This window comes from Parasteatoda tepidariorum, chromosome 4 (assembly GCF_982258835.1).
Source record: "Parasteatoda tepidariorum strain Cologne lab strain chromosome 4, Ptep-v5.0, whole genome shotgun sequence".
Taxonomy (NCBI): domain Eukaryota; kingdom Metazoa; phylum Arthropoda; class Arachnida; order Araneae; family Theridiidae; genus Parasteatoda; species Parasteatoda tepidariorum.
The window spans coordinates 58632391-58659860 of NC_141758.1; the positions used below are offsets into that span (position 1 = coordinate 58632391).

General features: G+C 34.0%; 1 protein-coding gene across 1 annotated transcript in view; it reads left to right on the plus strand.

Annotated features, from left to right (window-relative positions):
- Positions 1–2767: 2767 nt before the first annotated feature.
- Positions 2768–27470, plus strand: part of LOC107439508 (uncharacterized) — a 71862-nt gene continuing 47159 nt past the window's right edge. The window contains exon 1 of the mRNA XM_087161183.1: positions 2768–3023. Within this exon, the coding sequence (XP_087017309.1) occupies positions 2831–3023 (193 nt within the window). The 5' untranslated portion in view covers positions 2768–2830. The remainder of the gene's footprint in view (positions 3024–27470) is intronic.

Consider the following 27470-nt stretch of genomic DNA (forward strand, 5'->3'; position numbering starts at 1 on the left):
AAATTAGATTTTGCTAAAAAATTTTCTGAGACTATTTCATGACCCCCTGAGTACGAAAATACCATTTTCTAACCGAGGACGTCCTCGGTTGGCACGAGGTCCTCGTTCGACGGTGAAATTGCCTATGTGTGTCCTCGTTTGCCGGCCCTTGCCAACACACACACACACACACACACACACACACACACACACACACACACACACACACACACACACACACACACACACACACACACACACACACACACACACACACACACACACACACACACACACACACACACACACACACACACACACACACACACACACACACACACACACACACACACACACACACACACACACACACACACACACACACACACACACACACACACACACACACACACACACACACACACACACACACACACACACACACACACACACACACACACACACACACACACACACACACACACACACACACACACACACACACACACACACACACACACACACACACACACACACACACACACACACACACACACACACACACACACACACACACACACACACACACACACACACACACACACACACACACACACACACACACACACACACACACACACACACACACACACACACACACACACACACACACACACACACACACACACACACACACACACACACACACACACACACACACACACACACACACACACACACACACACACACACACACACACACACACACACACACACACACACACACACACACACACACACACACACACACACACACACACACACACACACACACACACACACACACACACACACACACACACACACACACACACACACACACACACACACACACACACACACACACACACACACACACACACACACACACACACACACACACACACACACACACACACACACACACACACACACACACACACACACACACACACACACACACACACACACACACACACACACACACACACACACACACACACACACACACACACACACACACACACACACACACACACACACACACACACACACACACACACACACACACACACACACACACACACGTCACAGCCCGTTTTATAGGGCGGATCCATTCACACATCCATTCATTCATTCACAGATCGTAATTTTGACCTGATTGAACGAACGATCTCCAATCCAGTACCTCCAGAGATATTGATTTGATAACTGGCTATAGGATATATAACCTTTAGGATATAAAATGAAAGGCTATAGGATATAAAAGGGACATAAATAGGGCATAATTTAAAAAAAGTTTAAAAAAATTTCTGAACTTGGCAAAAAAGTGAAGAGAGAAAAAAAATTGTACCTTAACTATATTAACAAGTTTTGAAATTTCGGCCGCCTTAATTTTTAGCTGCCCTGGGTGGTCACTCAGTTCGCCTACCCCTGAGTACGGCCTTGGTCTCCATGGTTATTTTTTATGACTTATGTCACTTGGTAATCACAAATATACGTTACTGCGGAACTAAAGTCTCTGAGAAACTTTGTTACAACTTTGATAGTTTGAAAGTCACATGTCACGATGTTATAGGGGTATTTTTTGCAACTAGTCTCACTAAAGTTAGACCAGTTACTTGAAAGTTTTGCACGCAGTTTTTAGCTGTCTCTTAAAATTAAATATACGAATCACAACAGAACCATGAATAGTCACAGCAATTACATTCATGTGCGATCTTTTTATAAATTGTTCGAAGAACCTCACAATATGAATTTGAAGGGGGGGGGGGGAAACGTGTTTGTTAATTTTTTTCCCCCGTACATGCTCAATTCTTTAACGCTTACAGTGTCAGGAAAAGATTTCTAATGTAAATATATCGCTTGCCCAAACTACAGAACAATATTTAAATAAATCTATTTTAATATCATCTTTTCTTTCTGTTTTTAAAATCGATGAATGTACTTACATTTTCTTTAAGTTTCAAGTTGTCATAGCCCCAAGCTTTGATAACATTTATTTAAGTGAAAAATATCATTCCACAGGGAAAAAAATAAAGTTTCTGAGCGAACAAACACATGAACTTTATTCTATTTTATTCTATTTCTATTTTGCGTACATTTGGGTTAATATTGATAATGTTTGTACTTCAGGAAAAATGAAGATGAATAGAATATAAAGCGCTTCTCATCGAAGTATATATTGCGTTCAGACACATTTAGGTTTCTTAAATAATCCGTAATTAAAAAGGTTAATAATAACTTGTGTAAAATTTTAAATTTAATTTTACAAGTTACAAACATTTTAATGAAGAGATTGGCAATAGGTGAAAATCATTCAAAAGAATGAACATTTCACTGATATTTGTTCCAAAAAGCAAACGATTTTAAATCATGTGGGAATTACAGCTGCCGTCATTTTTTAATCGTCTGTATGTTTCTCCTTAATTTTTTTCCAATGAGTGGCTCAAATTAAGAATATCGATGATTGATGTTATCTCTTAAAATTGAACCTATAATCGTCCGTAAGGGATGTTTTACAAGACTAAAGTTCATTGATTTGAGTTGAATCCGTTTAAAAAGTTTATTAGTGCTTTTGCTTTATAAAAGCTTGTTTAGTTACTCAGTTGTAATGTATTAGTTGGTGAAGAAGAGCGAACAACTGGATGCTCTATGCCAAATTCTTAAAAATGGTAGCCCATTTTGTTTGTTTGAATATATAAACGAAGAACTCATGTTGTAATTGTTGCAATGATGATGTTGTTGTAATTGTTGCAATGATGATGTCACCAAAATTTGAATATTTCAAAAATGTGATCACCTTAGTTGAATGTTGTATTTAAACTCAGAGAAGTATTGGTTCTTTTATGATTTGGTTATTAGCCATTGTATTCCAAGCCTGTTATTTTTAGAAGTTTTGAGCTTTCGCAGTGGTTATTTCAAAAATAGAAAGTGCTTTCTCAACTTCGTCTGTTCCGTTTTGTTTGACCACTCAACAAAAAGAGAAAAATCATATGAAAGAGGTGAGTCCAACTTATTTTGAAAATTGTTTACAATTATTACAGAAAAATTATAACAATTATGATCAAGCAGACTGATAACTAGTTATGTCTGTGATAGAACTTCTATAAATCCAAGTTGTTACAGCAGAATTTAAGTTCATTTGACAGTATTCAGTATAACAATGTTGGATATTAATAAAATATTCACTTGTAACAAAGAAAAATAAATAACTCTAATTTAATATAAGCCGCCATCTTTGCCGATGAATGGTAGTTAAGTTCATTGGGTAAAATAATTCAAACAGCAAAGTAAATTAAATAAATTAATTAAATGTACGTAGCAAAGGTTGCGTTTATCCATTTCAGCAAAGTTGGAGTATGTAACTTAGAAAACACTAAATTTTTTTTATTCCATTTTTAAAAAAAAAAATTCTTTTTGCAACACGTATATTGAACAAACATCTGACATTTGGAAATCAGTTAAAAATTTTTGGCTATTTTTGGTTTTTTACTAGTATAATATAGGCCTTTTCTAAATAATTCGCGAATATACTGCTGCGAATTAGTTTAAACTTAAATTGAAAGCGTTGCTCAAATTTTTTTCGTGCATTTTTATGGCGGTGAAACTTAAATCTAGAAAACAAGCCATTATTTTACAAGCACCAACCAGGTTACAACCAGAGCCCTGAGCTACAATAGTTACAATGGGAGTGATAATTTAGCACAGAAGATTATTAAAATTTTAAAACTTTTTAAGCGTTAAACATTTGGGGAGCAAAAAATGTACTGTAGTAGTTGTACTTTATGTATGACACATTAGAGTTGCACAGTGAGCTATTGGCGACTGTCTGGGGAATATCTTTAAAGATGATACGGAGACACGCCAAGACAGTTTTGTTTCTCTGCAGAGCGGATGACGATCCCGCTTTTGTAGCTTGGAGACTTGTGCGAGAAGTCGAGCACTTTCCGGTGGAACAGTTTAACAAAGACAGATGCCGCACACCCTCGCTACCTCCGGTGATTGATCAAAGTGGCTATTCTCTTGCTCACTGACCGCTACCAGTACTACACTTCGGTGATCTTCAAAATCGTTCTCAAATCTCCCTTCTAAGCACTGTTTTGAAATGAAATAGCTTGGGGAAAACTGGTTTTTCGACGCTATCAAAAAAACATACGTCAGTTTTTTTTGTTGCAATAATTAAATAAATAAATAAAAATATACAAATATACGCGTATTCTTGATGAGAAGGTGATTGAAGAAAAATATTCATAAAATTTATTTGGTAAGTGACTTTAAAGTGACCATTGTGAGTACAAATTAGTTCGGTCTGTTTTCAAAAGATAGCCCTGCTGTTATGAATGTTTCATAGTGACAGCTGGTTTCGGTGGTTTCAGTTAGGTTATACATCTGTCAATAATATGCAGTTCATATCGCTTTGAGTTTCATATAAAAACCCTGTTTTTTACTTTGTTGAATATTTCAAATTTTGTGGTAACTAAGCACCATTTGCGGGAGGTTTTAATGTTTCTGCTTTAATTGCAAGAAAAGTGCAGCTGAAGCGCATCGGATGATTGTAGTAGTTAATGGTGACAATGCTCCAACTGATAAATCCTGTTGAGAATGGTTTCGACGTTTCGTGAATGGTGAAAGAAGAATGGCGAATGGTGTTGTATACTATAAGCTGCTACAATCTGGTGATTCCATTGAAGACGATAGGTATAGGCTACAATTGATTCGTTTGAGTCGCTCATTAAGAGAATAACGACCGGAAAACGAGCAAAGACATGACGAAGTTATTCTTCTGTATGATAACGGTCGATCTCGTGTCGCAAAAGTCGTAAAAAATTACTCGGAAACGCTCAAGTGGGATATTTTACCACACCCGCTGTATTCGCTGGAGATTGCTCCTTCTGATTACTGGTTGTTCCGACGGATGCGGCACGATTTGGCAGGTCACCAGTTCACTTCCTTCGCAGAAATCGAAAACTGGCTTCTAACTTGGATCGCCTCAAAAGACGAGAAATTTTTTCGAGATGGAATTCGAAAATTGCCGAAGAGGTGGGAAAAAGTAGTAGCCGGCGATAGACAATGCTTTGATTAATCTGTTAATTCATTTTGTTCAAAAATAAATGCATTTTTGACCACAAAAAAACGGACCGAACTAATTAGAACACCCAAAAGAATATGACTACATTTGGGGGATTCAAGTGTAGTAAATTATCACGAAATCCCCTTTTTACAATGTATTTGTTGATAGTATTGACTAAAATGTGATATAGCCTAATATACTGAGCTTTATAGCCACTTAACGGTGATTTCGATATCTGTTTCGAGTTTATCTATAAAAGAATCATTATTGTTTTGAACGGATTATCTTCTATAAATACTGTGTACATAAACAAAAAGGCAGTTATGAAAAACTTAATAACTAATATTTTTTTAAGACAATTTGTTTCAGAAATATTTGGTTTTAGTCGATTAAAAACAGCTTAATTTTATCTATAGATATTGCATGCTCTAAAAGCTAAAAAGATGAAATTTATTGTGGCTTGGAAGTATTTCCCGGTTACGGTCATTAATTGAATCTCCTGTTTGATGGATACAAAACTCTAGAATAATGAAAGTCATTATTTTCATATTTGAGACGAAAATTAGTTTTCAAATGCATTTCTGTTACACCTTAATGTGTGCTATTATTTACAAAGAACAAAGATAACGATTTCTTTTATTCAAGTATATCGCTGTAAAATGAGTACCTGTTTGGTTATAGTATTGAACAGGGTAAAGTGAGACAAAGTTCACTGAGAATCGAAATCTAGGCGATAAGTGATAAATTTGATTTTTCCTATTCGATAAATGCAAACCTAATTTCATACAAAATATCCGTAAAGAGTAGATAAATATTTTCGGTATTTTATAAAGGGTAATAAATATCTAAAACTCATGTTTGTGAAAATTGCAATTCCATGAAGGACTTATGCGAGTGAGCTGAAATTTTCAGGAAATGCAAAGTAGAGCATAATATGCAAATGATTAGAATTTCAGACGCGTAGCGCATGCGTATGCTGAGCAGCGCCCTCTGAACGGCGGATGGATCTGAATAAATAGACGGCTGTAGCGAGGCGTGTATGGTTATCGGTGGTTATCTGCTAGTGGTAAACGTTAGCTCAGACGTTACTTATGCCTCTTCGACGAAAGAGAGCGAGATTTCAACAACTTACGGAGTTTGAAAGGGGGAGAATCATCAGCCTTCGTGAAGCTGGATTGTCAGCGTAACAGCAGCACAGTGATGCGTGTTTGAAAGCAGTTGACGGACGAGTGTCAGGCAACTCGGAAATCCGGGAGTGGACCCCGAAATGTCACGTCAGCTCGCGATGATAGACACCTGGTCCGCATGGCGCTGACAGGCCGTACGGCTCCCTCTAGACAACTGGCAGCACAGTGGTCAATAGCTACAGGCGTTTCATTGTGTGCTTCACTAATTCGTAGACGTCAACTGTAGCGTGGACTGCGCGCAAGGACTCCTTTATGACAGGATCACCATCACGCTAAACCATAGCCGCCTGCGGCTACAATGGGCCAATCAGCATAAGGACTGGCGTGCTGATTGACAGCATGTGGTGTTTTCTGACGAATCCCAGTTTAATTTGTGGTACCATGATGGCCGCATTCGTGTCAGACGCTATGCCGGTGAACGCCACCTTCCGGAGTGCGTCATCGAACGCCACAGTGGACGAACACCCGAAGTTATGGTCTGGGGTGCCATAGCATATCATGGACGATCTCAATTGCTACGAGTTGTGGGTAATCTGAACAACAACCGGTACATCAGTGAAGTTTTACAGCCCCAAGCTGTTCCCTTCCTTCAAGCCTTGCCAGGCGCTGTATTTCAACAAGACAATGCCCGCCCTCATATTGCTAGGACTGTTTAATCCTTCCTTGAATTGCGGCAGGTACAGTTTCTTCCTTGGCCTGCGTATTCCCCAGATACGTCACCGATTGAACATGTGTGTCATTTCGTTGGTCGGTGCCTCACTCGTGATCCTCGTCCTGTTGCTTCTACAGACGAACTTTGGGTGCGCATACAAACTATATGGAATGCTCTTCCTCAGACAGACATTCAAAATTTGCTTGACTCCATGCCACGTCGTGTAGCAGCGCTTATTGCGGTGCGTGGTGGCTACACAAAATACTGATTTCGATCACTTGTTATTGTTTGTTTGCTTTGAAAGTTTAATCATTTATTTGTACCTCTACAACTCAACTGTGTAGTAAATTTCATTCAATTATGACGATTCCTTCATGGTGTTGCAATTTTCACAAACAGGAGTTAATAATGATATGAAGGTGGATGTTATTGTGTTGAAGGTATAAATTGGATATTTGTAAGTCACGTCATCGTAGGTAAATCTTGGCATTTGTCAATTCAAAAACCAATCAGGTTCGAGAAAAGCGAGTGACGTCACTGACAGGCACCCAATTAAATCTGATTTAAATCAAATGGTTTGGCAGGTCATAATCATTTCACTTCTTCTCAAGCTGCAAGTACCCAATTATATCAGTTACTTACCAACGTTAGGGATTTTGGTTCTATAAAAAGAAAATCAAACATCAACTGTTATGCTTCCATATTATTCATATTAACACTTAAAAACTTTACTCTGCAAAAATGAAAGATTAGTAAAATAAAATGAGCCACGACGCATTTAAATTTTGATTTATTTATTGGCCGAAATATCGCATAAACATGAAAATAACATTAGCATTATAAATATTTTTTTTTTTTGCGGTTTTACAATACATAGGCGAAGTGCAAAACATTTTCTTGTTATATAACTTTTTAGGGGTGTTTTTCTCATTTTCTTTTTGCTTTTTTTGTTAGAGACAATTGGAGACAGCACGCCGACAATTTTAGATTTTTAAAAATTTTTTTGGTTACTTTTTCAGTTAACTTTTTTGTTTTTTTTGTTAGAGACGAGGGGTGGACACCACGCAGACATTTTTTAAAACTTTAATCTCTTTTTTGGTTGGTTTCTTTTCTTTTATTATTTTTTCAGAAATTTTGTAAGTGCACCGAGCAATGGCTTCTCTTCTAAAGTTTTCGCTTTGAAAAGAAAACCTGAATGATCTAATTCCTTAACTTCCTTGTTTCTAGGTAAAATACTATATTATATTATTTTCACAATCTTCTGATACTGCTTGCTTTTTCAAAATCTGGTGTCTTGTTGAGGCGAGTTAGAGAGCTTAATTTGGTTGAGATGGTCAATACTGAGATAATAGGTAGATGTTATGATTCCTCGTTCTTTGTGAGAAATTCCTCATCTTTGAACACTTCATTGATTTACAGAGTGATAAATGTGTTATATCTAGAACAGCAAAAATCGAAAGATATTTTTTAAAAAAAATTTTTAGCCAAAGAAAAAATCCGAAATAAAAATATTGGAAGTAAATTAATTTACTTTATGATTTTTTTAAACATTTAAACTATTTTAATCAAAAATTTATTAAACGAAATCGGTAAAAAGGTAAGAAAATACCTTTTTGGCATAGGTAAAAAAATACCTACATTTTTTTGAAATACCTAAATTTGTTTTATTACGTCTGTTAAAATACAATTTTTCATTGTAATAGTTTTTAAATGGCTATATGTTTTCGTAAAAACATATATATTAAATTAAATTCCAGAAAATGTTGGATGGTACTGCTCTAAATTTAACACATTTATTCAATCTGCATCCCAAGAAACATTCGCAGATATAGAATAGTGATGGATAATTTTTATTTATTTAACCATATTATACTCAGTTTAAACTATTGTGTGCAGGGATTGATTAATTTGTTGATTGGCTTTGTTTTGATCTTGCTATGAGATTGCTCGTGCACATATACATCAATATCGAAATGAATGTTAAGAAAAAAGGAACACATAAATTACAAAAATTTCTGACATCTTCGTTTTAGATTTGGATCTTTTGAATCTTTGGATCTTTGAAGTTGAAAAATTTTTTTGATGTTTTTCCATTTTCTCTTGAGGTAACTCTTTTTTGCAGGTGTGGGTGGTGGTTCCGAGGAGCTCTTAAAATCTGGGTTCAAACTTAATTCTTCCAAAATAAAGGGATCTTCTGGGTCAATTTCTACGTAGTTTCTTCTATTGTATGCTGCTATACTTTCTGGTGTTCTGGTTATGTCAAACAAATAGCTCTGTACTAATAATTCACTTGAAAACAAAACAGAATAGTCATTTTCTATATCCATATTCCTCACTTCTTGTTGGTAGGATGTTTTACTTTGGTGTTCTTGTGGCAGGTGGAGCTGAGAAATGTCGTCGGTGTTCTGTGCACTTGTTTCTAACTTCCTTTCCTTCACCTCTTCATCATGGATCTTGTTATTCTGAATCATTTGATTTTCACATGTTCTTCCCACGCTCGGATCTTGTTGAAGCGGGGTGAACTGAGGTGCGGAACAGATGAACTCTTCACTTGTTTCAAAATCTCCACCATTATTGGAAGTGTTGCAGATGTCTTCTTTACTTGTTTCAGTATTTCTCTCTTTTAATTCCTCATCAGGGATCTCGTTTTTGTTAATATCTTGATTTTTATAAGGTCGTCCCACGATCGGATTAAGTTGAGGCAGGATAAGCTGAGGCTCATAGTACATGATCTTAATATTTGTTTCATTATTTCTTTCCTTCAATTCTCCATCTTGGGTCCTGTTTTCCGTTTTTTTCTTCTTAAAAGTAAGTGCAACATAAAAAGCCTAAACAAGAATTTTAAATTGATTAAAATAAAAAATAATTAAACAAACAATTAATAAGATTCTGAGATCACTGAAGTTTAAAAGATAATTCGCTCTAGAAAGGATGTCCTTCCCTTAATTATTTTAAAGAACACAATCAAAAAATTTTATATTTTAATAAAATACGACTGAGATTGGATACTTTGTTACAAATTCAGATATTCAGAACGCTGTGAAATTAGGGGGATTCCATTTTTAAAATTAAAATTTTTCAGTTACCTAAATCGGCAATTTTTTTAAAAAAATAGTTAAGATCATGACAAATTTTGTTCAATAATGATAGCCATGACTTTCTAGGTGTGCAGATACCCCATATGTAGCCTAATAAATAAAAATACATATATGTACCCAAAGAATAGTATCAGGAGAGATACCCTATTCTTTGGCACGAGTACATGGGAGAAACATTGAACAAGTTCGTCATCTCTCAAGTCATTCAGACATTTTTTTAGTCCGAGAAGAGCAGACAAATTGTTATAGTGCACAGAACCAATAAAAGTAAACAAACAATAAAAGTAAACAAGATCTTTGGGAATATCAGAATTGATTAATGTGATATAATATAATAGTTAACAAACTTCAGTTTATGTAAGTTAAAACCCCTTCTGAAATTATGAATCACTTGATTAATGAGCTACTCGGTTTGGTAAGTAAGATGTAGATACATAAAATTTTCATGATTCAATTATTTTTTTTGTAATTTAAACATTATATATTAATTAGATACATTAAGCATAATATTAAATAATAATTAAACACACACATATATGTATGTATATATATATATATCTTTACTGCAAACTTGCACGGTTGAAAAGAAAACTTCTTACTAGCAGCAACATTGGATATCTTATTAAATCTTCAGTAGACATATTAAATCAATCTAGTAGACATACTAAATCTTCAATTTAAAATTTCGAAAAAAAAACATTTCAATCTACCATGACAAATTAATAATTAAAAAATATGCAAATATGATCTATTTGTTAGCTCACTTAGCTTTTAAATTTTTAATTAGTTCAAGTATTAAAAAATATTTTTCATCGAACATACAAGTTGGCAGGTGTGAAAAAATATAAACATAAGCATGCCAGAAGGCTTAACACCTCCAAACATGTTATAAAATTTCGCCACTGTTTATAAATATGAGAAGTGAATAACGTGATATAATTAAATAGTTAAGCAGCCTGGACAAGAAAAAGGAGGAAATCAATGTAATTCTTGCAATATATATTAATAAACAGAACATACCTGCCAAGATCAGAGAATTCGCTCACTTCAACAAGGTGCATTAATTCCCCTTCATCTTCAGCTGGTTTGAGTTTTCGTGCTCGCTAAATCGAAATAATTTTTATTCCATTTACATTATGCGCAAAGGTATAAATCTTATGAGACGGAATTAGATTTAAATATAAGTAGAGAAAAGATAAATAGACCGCAGGTGTAGCGGAAAATGATAAACAGCATCTTAACGGGTTATAGTTACGGTTCCGAGTGGAATAGATCGTAGATTTCAGTATTTAGAGAAAACGATCGATGTCGTGACAAAAACACGATTGCAATATTGATATCAAATATTGTCCGGGTGTGGTTCGGATATCTCTAAATTTATATTTTAAACTTATTTTTTGGAATTATAACAATTTGACGTCATTTTTTATCTTTCAAATGATTAATTTTGATTTAAGAAGTTTTAAATGATAAGTTTTACAAACAGATCTTTAATGTGAAATCGACGGGAATCGTACAATATCGTACACACAATTTCGATTTTCGCCAATATTGACAATGTCGGTCGATGTAGACTAAAGCTGTTACAATATCCCTGTGCTACTTGGGACTCGGATCTAGTTGAAGCGGGGTGAGCTTAGGCGAGTAGCGGATGTTCTCATCACTTGTTCTAACATTTATTTCTTCCAATTCTTCGACATGGATCTTAGTTTCCTGAATGATTTGATCTTTACAAGCTCCTCCTACGCTCGGATCTAGTTGAAGCGGGGTGAGCTGATTCGAGTGGCAGATGGTCTCATCACTTACATCACTTATTTCAATATTTTTTTCTTTCAATTCTTCATCATTGGTCTGGTTTTTCTTAATGTTTTGATCACTACAAGCTCTTTCCAAGCTTAGATCTTGTTGAAGCTGGTTAAGCTGAGGAGTGAAGCAGATGTTCGTATCACTTGTTTCAATATTTCCTTGTTTAAATTCATCATAATGGGTCTTGTTCTCCTTATTGATTTGATCTTTAAAACCTCCTCCCACGCTCGGATCTTGTTGAAACGGGGTGAGTTGAGAAGTACAGTAGATGTCAGCAGCACTTCCTTCCACATGGGTTTCTTTGAATTCTTCATCATAGGTCTTGTTCTCCTTGTTGATTTGATCTTTAAAACCTCCTCCCACGCTCGGATCTTGTTGAAACGGGGTGAGTTGAGAAGTACAGTAGATGTCAGCAGCACTTCCTTCCACTTGGGTTTCTTTGAATTCTTCATCATAGGTCTTGTTCTCCTTATTGATTTGATCTTTAAAACCTCCTCCCACGCTCGGATCTTGTTGAAACGGGGTGAGTTGAGAAGTACAGTAGATGTCAGCAGCACTTCCTTCCACTTGGGTTTCTTTGAATTCTTCATCATAGGTCTTGTTCTCCTCAATGATTTGATCTTTAAAACCTCCTCCCACGCTCGGATCTTGTTGAAACGGGGTGAGTTGAGAAGTACAGTAGATGTCAGCAGCACTTCCTTCCACTTGGGTTTCTTTGAATTCTTCATCATAGGTCTTGTTCTCCTTGTTGATTTGATCTTTAAAACCTCCTCCCACGCTCGGATCTTGTTGAAACGGGGTGAGTTGAGAAGTACAGTAGATGTCAGCAGCACTTCCTTCCACTTGGGTTTCTTTGAATTCTTCATCATAGGTCTTGTTCTCCTTATTGATTTGATCTTTAAAACCTCCTCCCACGCTCGGATCTTGTTGAAACGGGGTGAGTTGAGAAGTACAGTAGATGTCAGCAGCACTTCCTTCCACATGGGTTTCTTTGAATTCTTCATCATAGGTCTTGTTCTCCTTGTTGATTTGATCTTTAAAACCTCCTCCCACGCTCGGATCTTGTTGAAACGAGGTGAGTTGAGAAGTACAGTAGATGTTAGCAGCACTTCCTTCCACATGGGTTTCTTTGAATTCTTCATCATAGGTCTTGTTCTCCTCAATGATTTGATCTTCACAAGCTCGTCCCACGCTTGGATCTTCTTGAAGCGGAGTAAGCTTAGACGTGTACCAGATGTTTTGGGCATTTTTACAGGATTTTTTTTCCTTTGAATTATCAATATCATTTGGGGAGTTAGTCTTTTTTGGTTTCTTTCTTTTTGTGCTGAAAAGATAATTTTAAGTACTTAATGCAGAGAGCGCCTATTTAAAATATTTTTAACAGAACCTTTTTTCTAAGTATAATATTTTAACACTCTTTCATCGAATTCAATTTCGCATTTTCTTACAATTTTTGCTTGATTAGGCGTAAAACTCATTTTAATGTATAAGCTTATTTTGGTGAAGATATGATATTTCAAAATTTTCACCATCGATTAGATTTGAATGTACTTTTAAACCAGACAAATTAGATATTATCTAGTCTTTTCAAACCAATCAAATGCTGAAATAATCTTCAAATTCATCAATAAATTTTAGTCCCTATGAATAATTTTTAATTTAACAAAATTGCTAAAAACGTTATAAATATCTTTATTTTGTTATTTAATAAACATAATTTATTAGAAATGCAAAAACCTTTTTTTTTGACAAACTAATATCTTTTATTTGAAATATATCATTTTTTAATTGTTCAATTTTAGATAATTCTGCAACTATTGTGATAAATAATATTATTATTTTTACTCGTTCATAATTTTATCGATATGATATATAACAGGAAGCAGTTATACTTTTTTTTGAAAGAAAAAAACAACCTAAACCTGAAACAGTATTAACTGTTGTTTAGATTATTGCAATCCTGTAAATTAGAAAAGTAGATTGTTATTACGATTTTATAATCATAGATATACTTAATACTTGAATTTTCTGGAAAAAAAGCAGTACTTTTTCTTTATTTAGGTGACGGCAAGTTTTTATCAAAAATAAAAAAAATGAATAAATAAAATATCTTTATTTACTTATTCTGGCAAAATGGAGAAGTGGATTTAATTTTTAAAAAAAAATTATTGCTAATAAAGATTTAAACAGTATCGATTATTTATTTTAGCTTTTTTTTACCCCCCACAACTAGTGCAGAATATTGAGTCTCATCAGCTTGTCTCAGTAATTCTATATTGTGGAGAACTTAAGCCTTGGCATTGAAAAAAATGCCCTTTAAAATCAAAAAATTGCGCAAAAAATGCCTTAAATAAAGTAAAAATATTGAATTAAAAAAATGTTTTGCTCTTTAAAATTATTATGAGTCATTTAAAAAATATAAAGCAATGCAATACTTGTTCTACGTTCATTAAAGTTTGAAAAATTTGTTTTATATCCTAAAATAACAAAAAAAGGAAAATATATTGACACCAAAATATTTTTATTTTGTATAGAAGCTTTAATGGATATAACAACTTCCATCTCATAATATTACTAAATATCAGAATTACATTGGATTATTAAATGTTTTTTGATAATTTGAAATGTAAACGAGCGTCTCTTGTCTAAAGGAAATTTTCATTCCTGCAGAAGCTTCTTTCAACGTCTACTGATGTTATAGGTGCGTACTTGAAAAAAACGGTCTCACTGACAATTCTTCTTCAATTTGAAAAGATTTTGCTTCACCTGTTAATATTCTGTGGATTTTCTTCATTGTTTGAGAGCCAGTGTAATAATGAAAATTGATAAAAAAAAAAATAAAAATTGGAAAAAATTAACAAAAAACTTTAAAAAATGCATTAAAATGCAAAATACACCCCAAAATTTAAAGAAAAATGCCCTATAAATCTAAAAAAATGCTCTAAAAGACAAAAAAAAAATAATCCAAAAATGCAAAAAATGCAAAAAAAATGCAAATGTCATCAAAATCCGGGCCTTACTTATTATTATTTTGTTTTGTCTTTAACATACGCATTTTAGAAAGCTTTTTTACATTTAAAGATACTGTGTATGTAAATGTAAAGAAGCTTTAAACAAGAGACAAGAGTTTTAAAACAATTTCTTTTCATTTCTTAGTTCCTTGAGATGAAATAATTGTTGTAAGAGTGGCAGAAGTAAGTTCTCTTAAATTGACAGCTGTCTGAAATTTAAAGGTGACCAAAATTGTTTACGGGGGAAAGTCAATTAAAAAACCTTCCACCATCGAAGAACGTCATTTCTAAGCAGGCTTTGTAACGGACAGCAGGCGTATAGTGCAATAGTTGGAACAGTCAACAGTGTTCTCCATATCCAGATAGCTGGGGCTGGATTTTAAAAGTCTGTATGATGGCTTCCCTATTATCTAAATTTAATTTAACGGAACGTCTTAGTTGTAGTAGAATGCTTTAGTTAATTTGGGGGAGGGGAACTGACTAATTTTCACTACATAAAATAACGCTTTCAATTTCGACTGGGAAAAGCAATTTCTCTGTAGTTTGAAGTTGATACTTGCACTGAGAACAAAACTTTTTGCATGCTATATTTCCTTTATAAACTAGCTTTAAAAGACAAACCCTTAAACTACAACGACTGAACGGAACAGGCAAATGTTGTATACGTAGGGGGTTGCAAATTACTTCAGACAGTCAAACTTGTTTTACGGTAGATTCTAGGTTACTAGAAAAGTGTGTGACTGATCTTGCTCAACCTTAGTTTCTTAATCTGGCGATCAGAATCAGGTTCATGAAGACATTTTAAAGAAACTATGAAAGCTGTTCTATAGGTAGGGGAAAATGGAGGGTTAATCTGAAGTTATAACCAACTAACATAAGCATATGTCGCTTTTTCATTGTTTTAATCAGTGAATATTTTGTAAATAGTATAAAACTGTGGATACTGCATCAGAATTGCGATTGTATGAATATGTTATTTTTCAAAACGAATTCATAGATAGTTCCTTATTGATACTTATATTTGTAAATAAATATAGATTTTAATGTTTTTAAAAAGTAAGCAGGTCTTGATCCAGATCCTAAATTATAAACTTTCAGGCACTTGAGGAAATACATGAGTGGAACACATGTTAGGCATATGTGCTAAATTTGATTGCAGGTTGAACCTTGAAAGTGTTTCTCATATTTTTCTTTTAACACTGCTTTGTTTCTTGTTGCAAGGAAAAGTCTCCTTGTGTGTCATACATCTAACTTCTTTAATTGTGATTTCTATTGCGGTCTTGTTTTTTCCCTGATTGAGCGGTCAGTAGTAGGTAACTAAAAAATTAAATTATGATAAAATTGCTAGCTATATGGACCTATTTTAGTCAAAGTTTTGAAATTTACTGCTAGAAAAATTAAGATTAAGTGGAGTTAAAATGCGCACGAAAAGTCAGTTCAAAACGAGGGGGCACTCCAAGCAGCGTATGATTGATTGCATTTCAGAAATGGGTTGCTATACAATTCTTTGTCCTTTTTGATATGGCTGATCTCTCTTCAAAGTTTTTGATCACAGTGCTGAATCATCCAGTATAAGAATTGTTACGTTTATTTCATGAAGTTGCTATTCATACATTGCATTTAACTCATTAGTGGCAACGACCTGAATCTTTCAGCAAAAAATAATTGTTATTACTTTTATTTTAAAAGCTGCTATTCATACATTGCATTTAACTCATTAGTGGCAACGACCTGAATCTTTCAGCAAAAAATAATTGTTATTAGTCTTATTTTAAAAGCTGCTATTCATGCATTATTATTATCTTCTTATAGTGCCAACGGCCTGAATCTCCCTGTATAGGATTTGTTATTACGTATACTTTAAAAAGCTACTATTCATACATTGCATTTAGCTTCTTAGTAGCAGCGGTCTGAACCCCCAGTATAAGACTTGTTATTATTAGGGTTTTTTAAGAAGCTGATATTCATATATTGCTATTAGCTCATTAGTGCCAGTAGTTTTAATTTTTCAGAGTAAAATTCGTTACTACGTATATTTTATGAAGCAGCTGTTCATACAATACATTGTATTTAGTTCATTAATGCCAGTGGCCTGAATCTTCTTGTATATTATCATTTTGTATTTTTTTAAAATGCCGTTATTCATGCATTGCAATTAACTCATGAGTGTGAATGGCCTGAATCTCCTGGTAGAAGAGATGTCTTGTCATTGCGCATTTTTTAAGAAGCCACTATTCATATAATGCATTTAAGTCTTTAAGTGCCAGTGGTTTGAATCTCCCAGTGCAAGAGTTGTTAATAAGTATTTAAGAAGTCGCTATTCACATATTGCATTTAACTCATTAGTCTCAATGACCTGCATTTCTCAGCATAAGAGTTGCCATTACATATATTTTAAGAAACTGGTATTCATACATTGCATTTAACTCATTCGTGTCAACAGCCTGGATTTCCCAGTTTAAGAGTTGTCATCACGTATATTTAAAAAATCCACTTTTCGTACATTGCATTTTTCAACTCCTCAATGCCAAAAGCCTTTTTAGGGACATTCTGTGATGCCCTGTATTAGTTTATTGTAACAAATTTTTAATGATATTTTTTTTAATGTAACGAATTTTTTAATTTTTTTTTTAAATAATATAAAATTTACGAAAAAACTTAGCTTTCGCATTATTTTCATGATATTAGGTATTAAGTATTATTGATAGATTTCAAATTTCTCCCCGTTGATTAATTTACAAAGTAAGCGTACATGACTTTCATAAGTTTTTCAGAAAATGACAAATATATTTATTCTTATTTCTAGCAATACGAATAAATGCTACAATTAGAACATAGTATACAATATAAAAAATATTACTTACATTTTAATCCAGAAATAACGAAATATGTCACACATAATTGCAGATTAATATTTGATGCCGGGAACTGAAAAGAAGGAACTTTTAAAAAGAAGGGATAAGCTGTATTGTTACTTTGATTAAATATTTGTTTCATTGTTAAAAACTATTTGACTATTCCATAACAATACAGTAAATTTTGTCCATAATTAGATATTTTGCATTATTTATATTTCAACAATATCTTTCTTACCTTAACCGAAGGGAGGGGGTAAGGAAATAAGGAATGTCCGTTTACGGAATATAAAGGGGGTGCCAACATCATGCTATTAATAAATCCAGTACTAAATGGTCACCTAGTACAATATTAATCTAGATAAAGATATAGAAATACATGTTCTAAATTAGTTTGATTTTGTAGAGTAATTGGTATTGATAATTTTTTTCGTCATTTTATACTTTTTATTAAATTAGATTTATTTTTGTAAAGGGAGAAATTGAGGGAAAATTAATGCTAACTAATTGAGGGAAACTAATTGAGGGAAAAGTAATAGGTTAATTTTTTTTAATTTAAAATTACGATTATCTTTTCTATTTATTTATTTTTCATCGCAATAGTAAAATATGTCCTTTATAAATCCAAGCAGCACCAAGTCTTTGTTCTCATAAAAGATATGTTTCACAGTTTCGATTTAATTTTGATTTGTCTAGCTGCTTTATAAATTAAAAGCTAAATTCCGTTTAATTAAGTAAGTCGCCTGAAGTCCTTGTTCTTACACTGTTAAAATTTTCTTGAAAAAAAATGATTAAATCGTAATTAATTGTTATTTTTCCAAATTCTAACAAAACAGTCAAATAACCGTAAATAATATGGCATTCAAATTGCTAACTGTTAGAAAAATTATTTATTAACTGCTTTTACAAGAATACGGTAAAACAACAAGAATTATATCACACACACTAGGGCCACTTATTGAAGCCACTTACTTAATTTCAGCTGGGTACATATTATAGCCGAAAGGGCTAATCTATCAATCTCATTACCGACCGAACAAGCGTTCATGTTCCAACGTTGACACCACAATGTTTTCTTCATTCCCTTCAACACATGAAGAATTTCCAGTATCTTGCACTTTCCAGTTAGTGACCCTTGGCTATTAAAATAAGATACCCTCATTTACGTATAGATTGCACCACCAGTAAGTTGCCTAATGCACAAAAAAATCCAGTATTTCCTATTTCTTACGATAGGCGAAACAACCAGATAAACTAATTTAACCACATTCCGCAGTTCATTTGATGAAACACAAGTGAACCACGACCCTATGTCCAATGCCCATTACCAAACGAAAAGCCTGGACTAAAACAATAAATTTTTTTATGGTTTTACAAACCATGCAAGTTGTAAATGGTAAAAAAAATATAGTTTTGTATTTATGTTTTTTTTTTAACCGTACTAGTCGTAAACGGTTTCAAAACAGCAAAGGTAAGAAATGTTCTTTACTTTAAACTTTACGGTACATTCGAGGGACAGACTGCTGTTGGCAATTTTATTGTAATTTTAGAATGAAAATTCTAACAGTGTGTAATAAAAGTGATGTGTCTTCCAATTTACGCTTAATTTTGATTTGTCTAACTACTTTATAAAATAAAATCTAAATTTCACTAAATTAATGCTGTTTTTACAAATTAAAATTTAGAAATAGAAACCTACTGTGTAGGTCGTCTTCCAAACAGTTAGATTACCGTTTAGTTTATAATTGTAGATCAATATTTATGTTGCCGAATATTAAATAAAAACGTTTTCAATAATATTTTTGTAGCACTTTAGTCCCAATGCCAATTTAATTAAATTTGAGAAATCTTCAATATTTCCTATTCACTTCATTCAAGTCTTTTTCAACTCTACAAGTTCGCCTCAGCTTATACGCTGAAGTGTCAAAACAAAACTGGTAATGTGCAAATAATGGAAGAATGCAATCATTTGGATTACCACAATACTGTCGACAGCATCTATATAACACAAAATAGATTTTGCAACCTTGCTAAAGGTATGCTAACACGATAAATTCCTCCTTACACCAAATTCATGTGCTGACTCTTACCGTGGGTACGAAGATTAGTCACTTCGAATAGGAGTGAGGGATTGTTTATGGTTGAGAAAGTCTTGTCGTTTTTCCAACATTCCCTTATAAGAAATGGTTTTACTATAGTTTTCATAACAGACTACCTCAAACTTTTAGTCGTTCGGAGTTATTCAATTGATCAGTTCCTGCTGCTACAGTGCGAGGTTTTTAAGATTAAAATGAGTTTGATCGTATTGATGGCAAGAGGTTGGAGAGCGCGAGAGGTTTTGGAATAGTTTTTCCATAGTAGGGAGGAAATTTGGAATTTTGAAGTTCATTTAACGAGTGTACCGAGAATATCGGTAGTACATCGAATCGCCGGTATCGCAAAGGATCGTGAAAGAAAGAGACTAACGAAGACCACGAAATGTGAGAGATGTACCTTACTCTTAGGAAAATTTGCTTGTACAAACCTATGGTAACCTTTGGAAATAATAGGAATTTTTTTAGTTTTTATATGGCAATACCCCCTGAGCCTATGCTTAGCTTATGTAAAAGTACCATGCACATATGATAAACGTTCACCATGCACTAATTTTGAGCGTATAGAATTATACCATATTCAATTGATCAGTTCAATTGATCGGTTCCTGCTGCTACAGTGAGAGGTTTTTAAGATTTAAATGAGTTTGATCGTATTGATGGCAAGAGGTTGGAGAGCGCGAGAGGTTTTGGAATAGTTTTTCCATAGTAGTGATGGAATTTGGAATTTTGAAGATCATTTAACGAGTGCACCGAGAATATCGGTAGTACATCGAATCGCCGTTATCGTAAAGGATCGTGAAAGAAAGAGACTAACGAAGACCACGAAATGTGAGAGATGTACCTTACTCTTAGGAAAATTTGCTTGTACAAACCTATGGTAACCTTTGGAAATAATAGGAATTTTTTTAGTTTTTATATGGCAATACCCCCTGAGCCTATGCTTAGCTTATGTAAAAGTACCATGCACATATGATAAACGTTCACCATGCACTAATTTTGAGCGTATAGAATTATACCATATTCAATTGATCAGTTCAATTGATCGGTTCCTGCTGCTACAGTGAGAGGTTTTTAAGATTTAAATGAGTTTGATCGTATTGATGGCAAGAGGTTGGAGAGCGCGAGAGGTTTTGGAATAGTTTTTCCATAGTAGTGATGGAATTTGGAATTTTGAAGATCATTTAACGAGTGCACCGAGAATATCGGTAGTACATCGAATCGCCGTTATCGTAAAGGATCGTGAAAGAAAGAGACTAACGAAGACCACGAAATGTGAGAGATGTACCTTACTCTTAGGAAAATTTGCTTGTACAAACCTATGGTAACCTTTGGAAATAATAGGAATTTTTTTAGTTTTTATATGGCAATACCCCCTGAGCCTATGCTTAGCTCATGTAAAAGTACCATGCACATATGATAAACGTTCACCATGCACTAATTTTGAGCGTATAGAATTATACCATATTCAATTGATCAGTTCAATTGATCGGTTCCTGCTGCTACAGTGAGAGGTTTTTAAGATTTAAATGAGTTTGATCGTATTGATGGCAAGAGGTTGGGGAGCGCGAGAGGTTTTGGAATAGTTTTTCCATAGTAGTGATGGAATTTGGAATTTTGAAGATCATTTAACAAGTGCACCGAGAATATCGGTAGTACATCGAATCGCCGTTATCGTAAAGGATCGTGAAAGAAAGAGACTAACGAAGACCACGAAATGTGAGAGATGTACCTTACTCTTAGGAAAATTTGCTTGTACAAACCTATGGTAACCTTTGGAAATAATAGGAATTTTTTTAGTTTTTATATGGCAATACCCCCTGAGCCTATGCTTAGCTTATGTAAAAGTACCATGCACATATGATAAACGTTCACCATGCACTAATTTTGAGCGTATAGAATTATACCATATTCAATTGATCAGTTCAATTGATCGGTTCCTGCTGCTACAGTGAGAGGTTTTTAAGATTTAAATGAGTTTGATCGTATTGATGGCAAGAGGTTGGGGAGCGCGAGAGGTTTTGGAATAGTTTTTCCATAGTAGTGATGGAATTTGGAATTTTGAAGATCATTTAACAAGTGCACCGAGAATATCGGTAGTACATCGAATCGCCGTTATCGTAAAGGATCGTGAAAGAAAGAGACTAACGAAGACCACGAAATGTGAGAGATGTACCTTACTCTTAGGAAAATTTGCTTGTACAAACCTATGGTAACCTTTGGAAATAATAGGAATTTTTTTAGTTTTTATATGGCAATACCCCCTGAGCCTATGCTTAGCTTATGTAAAAGTACCATGCACATATGATAAACGTTCACCATGCACTAATTTTGAGCGTATAGAATTATACCATATTCAATTGATCAGTTCAATTGATCGGTTCCTGCTGCTACAGTGAGAGGTTTTTAAGATTTAAATGAGTTTGATCGTATTGATGGCAAGAGGTTGGAGAGCGCGAGAGGTTTTGGAATAGTTTTTCCATAGTAGGGATGGAATTTGGAATTTTGAAGATCATTTAACAAGTGCACCGAGAATATCGGTAGTACATCGAATCGCCGTTATCGTAAAGGATCGTGAAAGAAAGAGACTAACGAAGACCACGAAATGTGAGAGATGTACCTTACTCTTAGGAAAATTTGCTTGTACAAACCTATGGTAACCTTTGGAAATAATAGGAATTTTTTTAGTTTTTATATGGCAATACCCCCTGAGCCTATGCTTAGCTTATGTAAAAGTACCATGCACATATGATAAACGTTCACCATGCACTAATTTTGAGCGTATAGAATTATACCATATTCAATTGATCAGTTCAATTGATCGGTTCCTGCTGCTACAGTGAGAGGTTTTTAAGATTTAAATGAGTTTGATCGTATTGATGGCAAGAGGTTGGAGAGCGCGAGAGGTTTTGGAATAGTTTTTCCATAGTAGTGATGGAATTTGGAATTTTGAAGATCATTTAACGAGTGCACCGAGAATATCGGTAGTACATCGAATCGCCGTTATCGTAAAGGATCGTGAAAGAAAGAGACTAACGAAGACCACGAAATGTGAGAGATGTACCTTACTCTTAGGAAAATTTGCTTGTACAAACCTATGGTAACCTTTGGAAATAATAGGAATTTTTTTAGTTTTTATATGGCAATACCCCCTGAGCCTATGCTTAGCTTATGTAAAAGTACCATGCACATATGATAAACGTTCACCATGCACTAATTTTGAGCGTATAGAATTATACCATATTCAATTGATCAGTTCAATTGATCGTTTCCTGCTGCTACAGTGAGAGGTTTTTAAGATTTAAATGAGTTTGATCGTATTGATGGCAAGAGGTTGGAGAGCGCGAGAGGTTTTGGAATAGTTTTTCCATAGTAGTGATGGAATTTGGAATTTTGAAGATCATTTAACGAGTGCACCGAGAATATCGGTAGTACATCGAATCGCCGTTATCGTAAAGGATCGTGAAAGAAAGAGACTAACGAAGACCACGAAATGTGAGAGATGTACCTTACTCTTAGGAAAATTTGCTTGTACAAACCTATGGTAACCTTTGGAAATAATAGGAATTTTTTTAGTTTTTATATGGCAATACCCCCTGAGCCTATGCTTAGCTTATGTAAAAGTACCATGCACATATGATAAACGTTCACCATGCACTAATTTTGAGCGTATAGAATTATACCATATTCAATTGATCAGTTCAATTGATCGTTTCCTGCTGCTACAGTGAGAGGTTTTTAAGATTTAAATGAGTTTGATCGTATTGATGGCAAGAGGTTGGAGAGCGCGAGAGGTTTTGGAATAGTTTTTCCATAGTAGTGATGGAATTTGGAATTTTGAAGATCATTTAACGAGTGCACCGAGAATATCGGTAGTACATCGAATCGCCGTTATCGTAAAGGATCGTGAAAGAAAGAGACTAACGAAGACCACGAAATGTGAGAGATGTACCTTACTCTTAGGAAAATTTGCTTGTACAAACCTATGGTAACCTTTGGAAATAATAGGAATTTTTTTAGTTTTTATATGGCAATACCCCCTGAGCCTATGCTTAGCTTATGTAAAAGTACCATGCACATATGATAAACGTTCACCATGCACTAATTTTGAGCGTATAGAATTATACCATATTCAATTGATCAGTTCAATTGATCGTTTCCTGCTGCTACAGTGAGAGGTTTTTAAGATTTAAATGAGTTTGATCGTATTGATGGCAAGAGGTTGGAGAGCGCGAGAGGTTTTGGAATAGTTTTTCCATAGTAGTGATGGAATTTGGAATTTTGAAGATCATTTAACGAGTGCACCGAGAATATCGGTAGTACATCGAATCGCCGTTATCGTAAAGGATCGTGAAAGAAAGAGACTAACGAAGACCACGAAATGTGAGAGATGTACCTTACTCTTAGGAAAATTTGCTTGTACAAACCTATGGTAACCTTTGGAAATAATAGGAATTTTTTTAGTTTTTATATGGCAATACCCCCTGAGCCTATGCTTAGCTTATGTAAAAGTACCATGCACATATGATAAACGTTCACCATGCACTAATTTTGAGCGTATAGAATTATACCATATTCAATTGATCAGTTCAATTGATCGGTTCCTGCTGCTACAGTGAGAGGTTTTTAAGATTTAAATGAGTTTGATCGTATTGATGGCAAGAGGTTGGGGAGCGCGAGAGGTTTTGGAATAGTTTTTCCATAGTAGTGATGGAATTTGGAATTTTGAAGATCATTTAACAAGTGCACCGAGAATATCGGTAGTACATCGAATCGCCGTTATCGTAAAGGATCGTGAAAGAAAGAGACTAACGAAGACCACGAAATGTGAGAGATGTACCTTACTCTTAGGAAAATTTGCTTGTACAAACCTATGGTAACCTTTGGAAATAATAGGAATTTTTTTAGTTTTTATATGGCAATACCCCCTGAGCCTATGCTTAGCTTATGTAAAAGTACCATGCACATATGATAAACGTTCACCATGCACTAATTTTGAGCGTATAGAATTATACCATATTCAATTGATCAGTTCAATTGATCGGTTCCTGCTGCTACAGTGAGAGGTTTTTAAGATTTAAATGAGTTTGATCGTATTGATGGCAAGAGGTTGGAGAGCGCGAGAGGTTTTGGAATAGTTTTTCCATAGTAGTGATGGAATTTGGAATTTTGAAGATCATTTAACAAGTGCACCGAGAATATCGGTAGTACATCGAATCGCCGTTATCGTAAAGGATCGTGAAAGAAAGAGACTAACGAAGACCACGAAATGTGAGAGATGTACCTTACTCTTAGGAAAATTTGCTTGTACAAACCTATGGTAACCTTTGGAAATAATAGGAATTTTTTTAGTTTTTATATGGCAATACCCCCTGAGCCTATGCTTAGCTTATGTAAAAGTACCATGCACATATGATAAACGTTCACCATGCACTAATTTTGAGCGTATAGAATTATACCATATTCAATTGATCAGTTCAATTGATCGGTTCCTGCTGCTACAGTGAGAGGTTTTTAAGATTAAAATGAGTTTGATCGTATTGATGGCAAGAGGTTGGGGAGCGCGAGAGGTTTTGGAATAGTTCTTCCGTAGTAGTGAAGGAATTTGGAATTTTGGAGTTATGGAGAACTTAAGGGAATTACCTTACACACAGGATAAGCTAATAAAAAGACACCATATGTATATTTCATTCATACGGTACTGTTTTATGCATGTAAGGCAATTTCATTGTAATGTATTATGGATGTATGACGACATACCATAAATAGTTGATTTCTTAGCTCAACACATCACGCATGTCTAACACTCGGATATCAATAAACCTTGAATGTATGGGATGGAAACATACCATATATATGCATGGTACTTTCACAACGCGCTATTTGTATATGGTACTGTTTTTTTTTATCTTATGGAATGACCTAAAAGTGCATTTAATCAAATTTAATATAAAAATTTCTGCTTTTTTATCCGATTATGTTCTAAAAATTAAGGTTATTTAGGCAAAACTGTTATCGGTGCTTTTCGGATTGAAGTTTTCAAGTCAAAATTGAACAGCTCTTTTTTAAAGATGATCAAAATACCAGGATGAAAAGCCAGTAAAAATACCAGAGTTATTATATTCCTAATGGAACTATATAACCTGGTATGAAGCCATACCAGAAATTTTAAAACCTGTTACGGCACCATGATTAAAATTTTAAAATTATTACTATACAGTACTGGAAGTTTTGTAACCAGTATAAAATGGCGCAAGAAGTTCTTATACTGGTTTTTAAGCAAGCTGGAAGTTTGGATTCTAGTTTAAATACTTGCTGGAAATTTTAAAACTATTTGGAGAACATAATGAACAGTACTTAAAGCATGCACTTATTAAGTATTTACTGGTTCAAATTCTGTTTCAGCAATGAAATGGGTCTTAATGTCTTCTATCTTGCTATCCACATTTGATTCTTCGGATTAATTTCCCAAGTTTTTTTTTTATAAAATGTTTTTCTTAATTAAATATTAATTTCTAATCCTCTATGCGTACATTTAATTTTCCTCAATTTTTTAAAAATAATCAAAACATACATATTAAAGAATGTGATTACATGCACATATTCATAAAAAAATACATAAGATATATGTTTGATATTATTGCAACTATTTTATAATTTTGAAGCAACTAGCATTAAGTAAGATTTTTTACATATTTTAATTGTTTTAAAATCTGCATAAAATTATAACTTTATATAAAAAAAAGCATGTCATCAATAATTTAAATTTTAAAGAAACAAAGTTTAAATTTCGCTGAATATTTAAAAAAGCGATTTCGCTATAGCCAAGTTGTCCGTCAGGAAGATCAAAGAGGCTAAGGGCCCTTAAGTGCGATAGTGAGAACAATTTTATCGGCATTGCGCACTTACTGCCTTTACACTACTGATAAGCTGGTACTGAAGGTAATGAGCTCTTTTTATCTGACTGGATAATTCTTTTTGTTTAATTATGAAACAATGGGTATATTAAATTGAAAAATCCCTAGAAACTGAAGCTGGGTATGTTTAATAACATAAAAACTACATGTGCTTCAAAAAAAAAAAAAGAAAAAAAAAGGGAGAATGAAATAAGAGGCTCCCATTCTTTAGACTTGCTAGACGTGAAAGAAGTAAACAAAAGGGATTTGAACTAGCAATTGCAAATTTGACAACGGAAAAATTAAAATGAATAAGAAAACAAAACTAGAAAAACCACGATGGCCAAGAGTGATAGAGAAATTAAAAACTAACAAAGGTGTCAACAAAACATGTTAACTAGCAGTAACCGGGAGAGGCAATTCACAGCAAAATGAATTTTTACTTGCAGTAGGTATATTGTTCTAGAAAAAATTAAAAAAGAAAGGAGACAAGATAAAGATATCATAAAAAGGATAGATGTTGGGTGAGGAAAGACAATGACATGGAATTGAAAAAAAAAATATTATCTATAATGCTATTTCAAAACCTTCACAAACTCAAATGGGGTCCAACATAAATCCCAAATCAATTTACATTTCGTCTTTCCTTAACAATCTTTTTTAATTGATTAGCTTACTACTATGTGTTAGTAACCATATTTTTTAAAATTATTTTGTGAAAAACTATTACAGCCCAAAAAATATTTCAAAATTTAGAGCTTTGTTTTTTACGCGGAATTC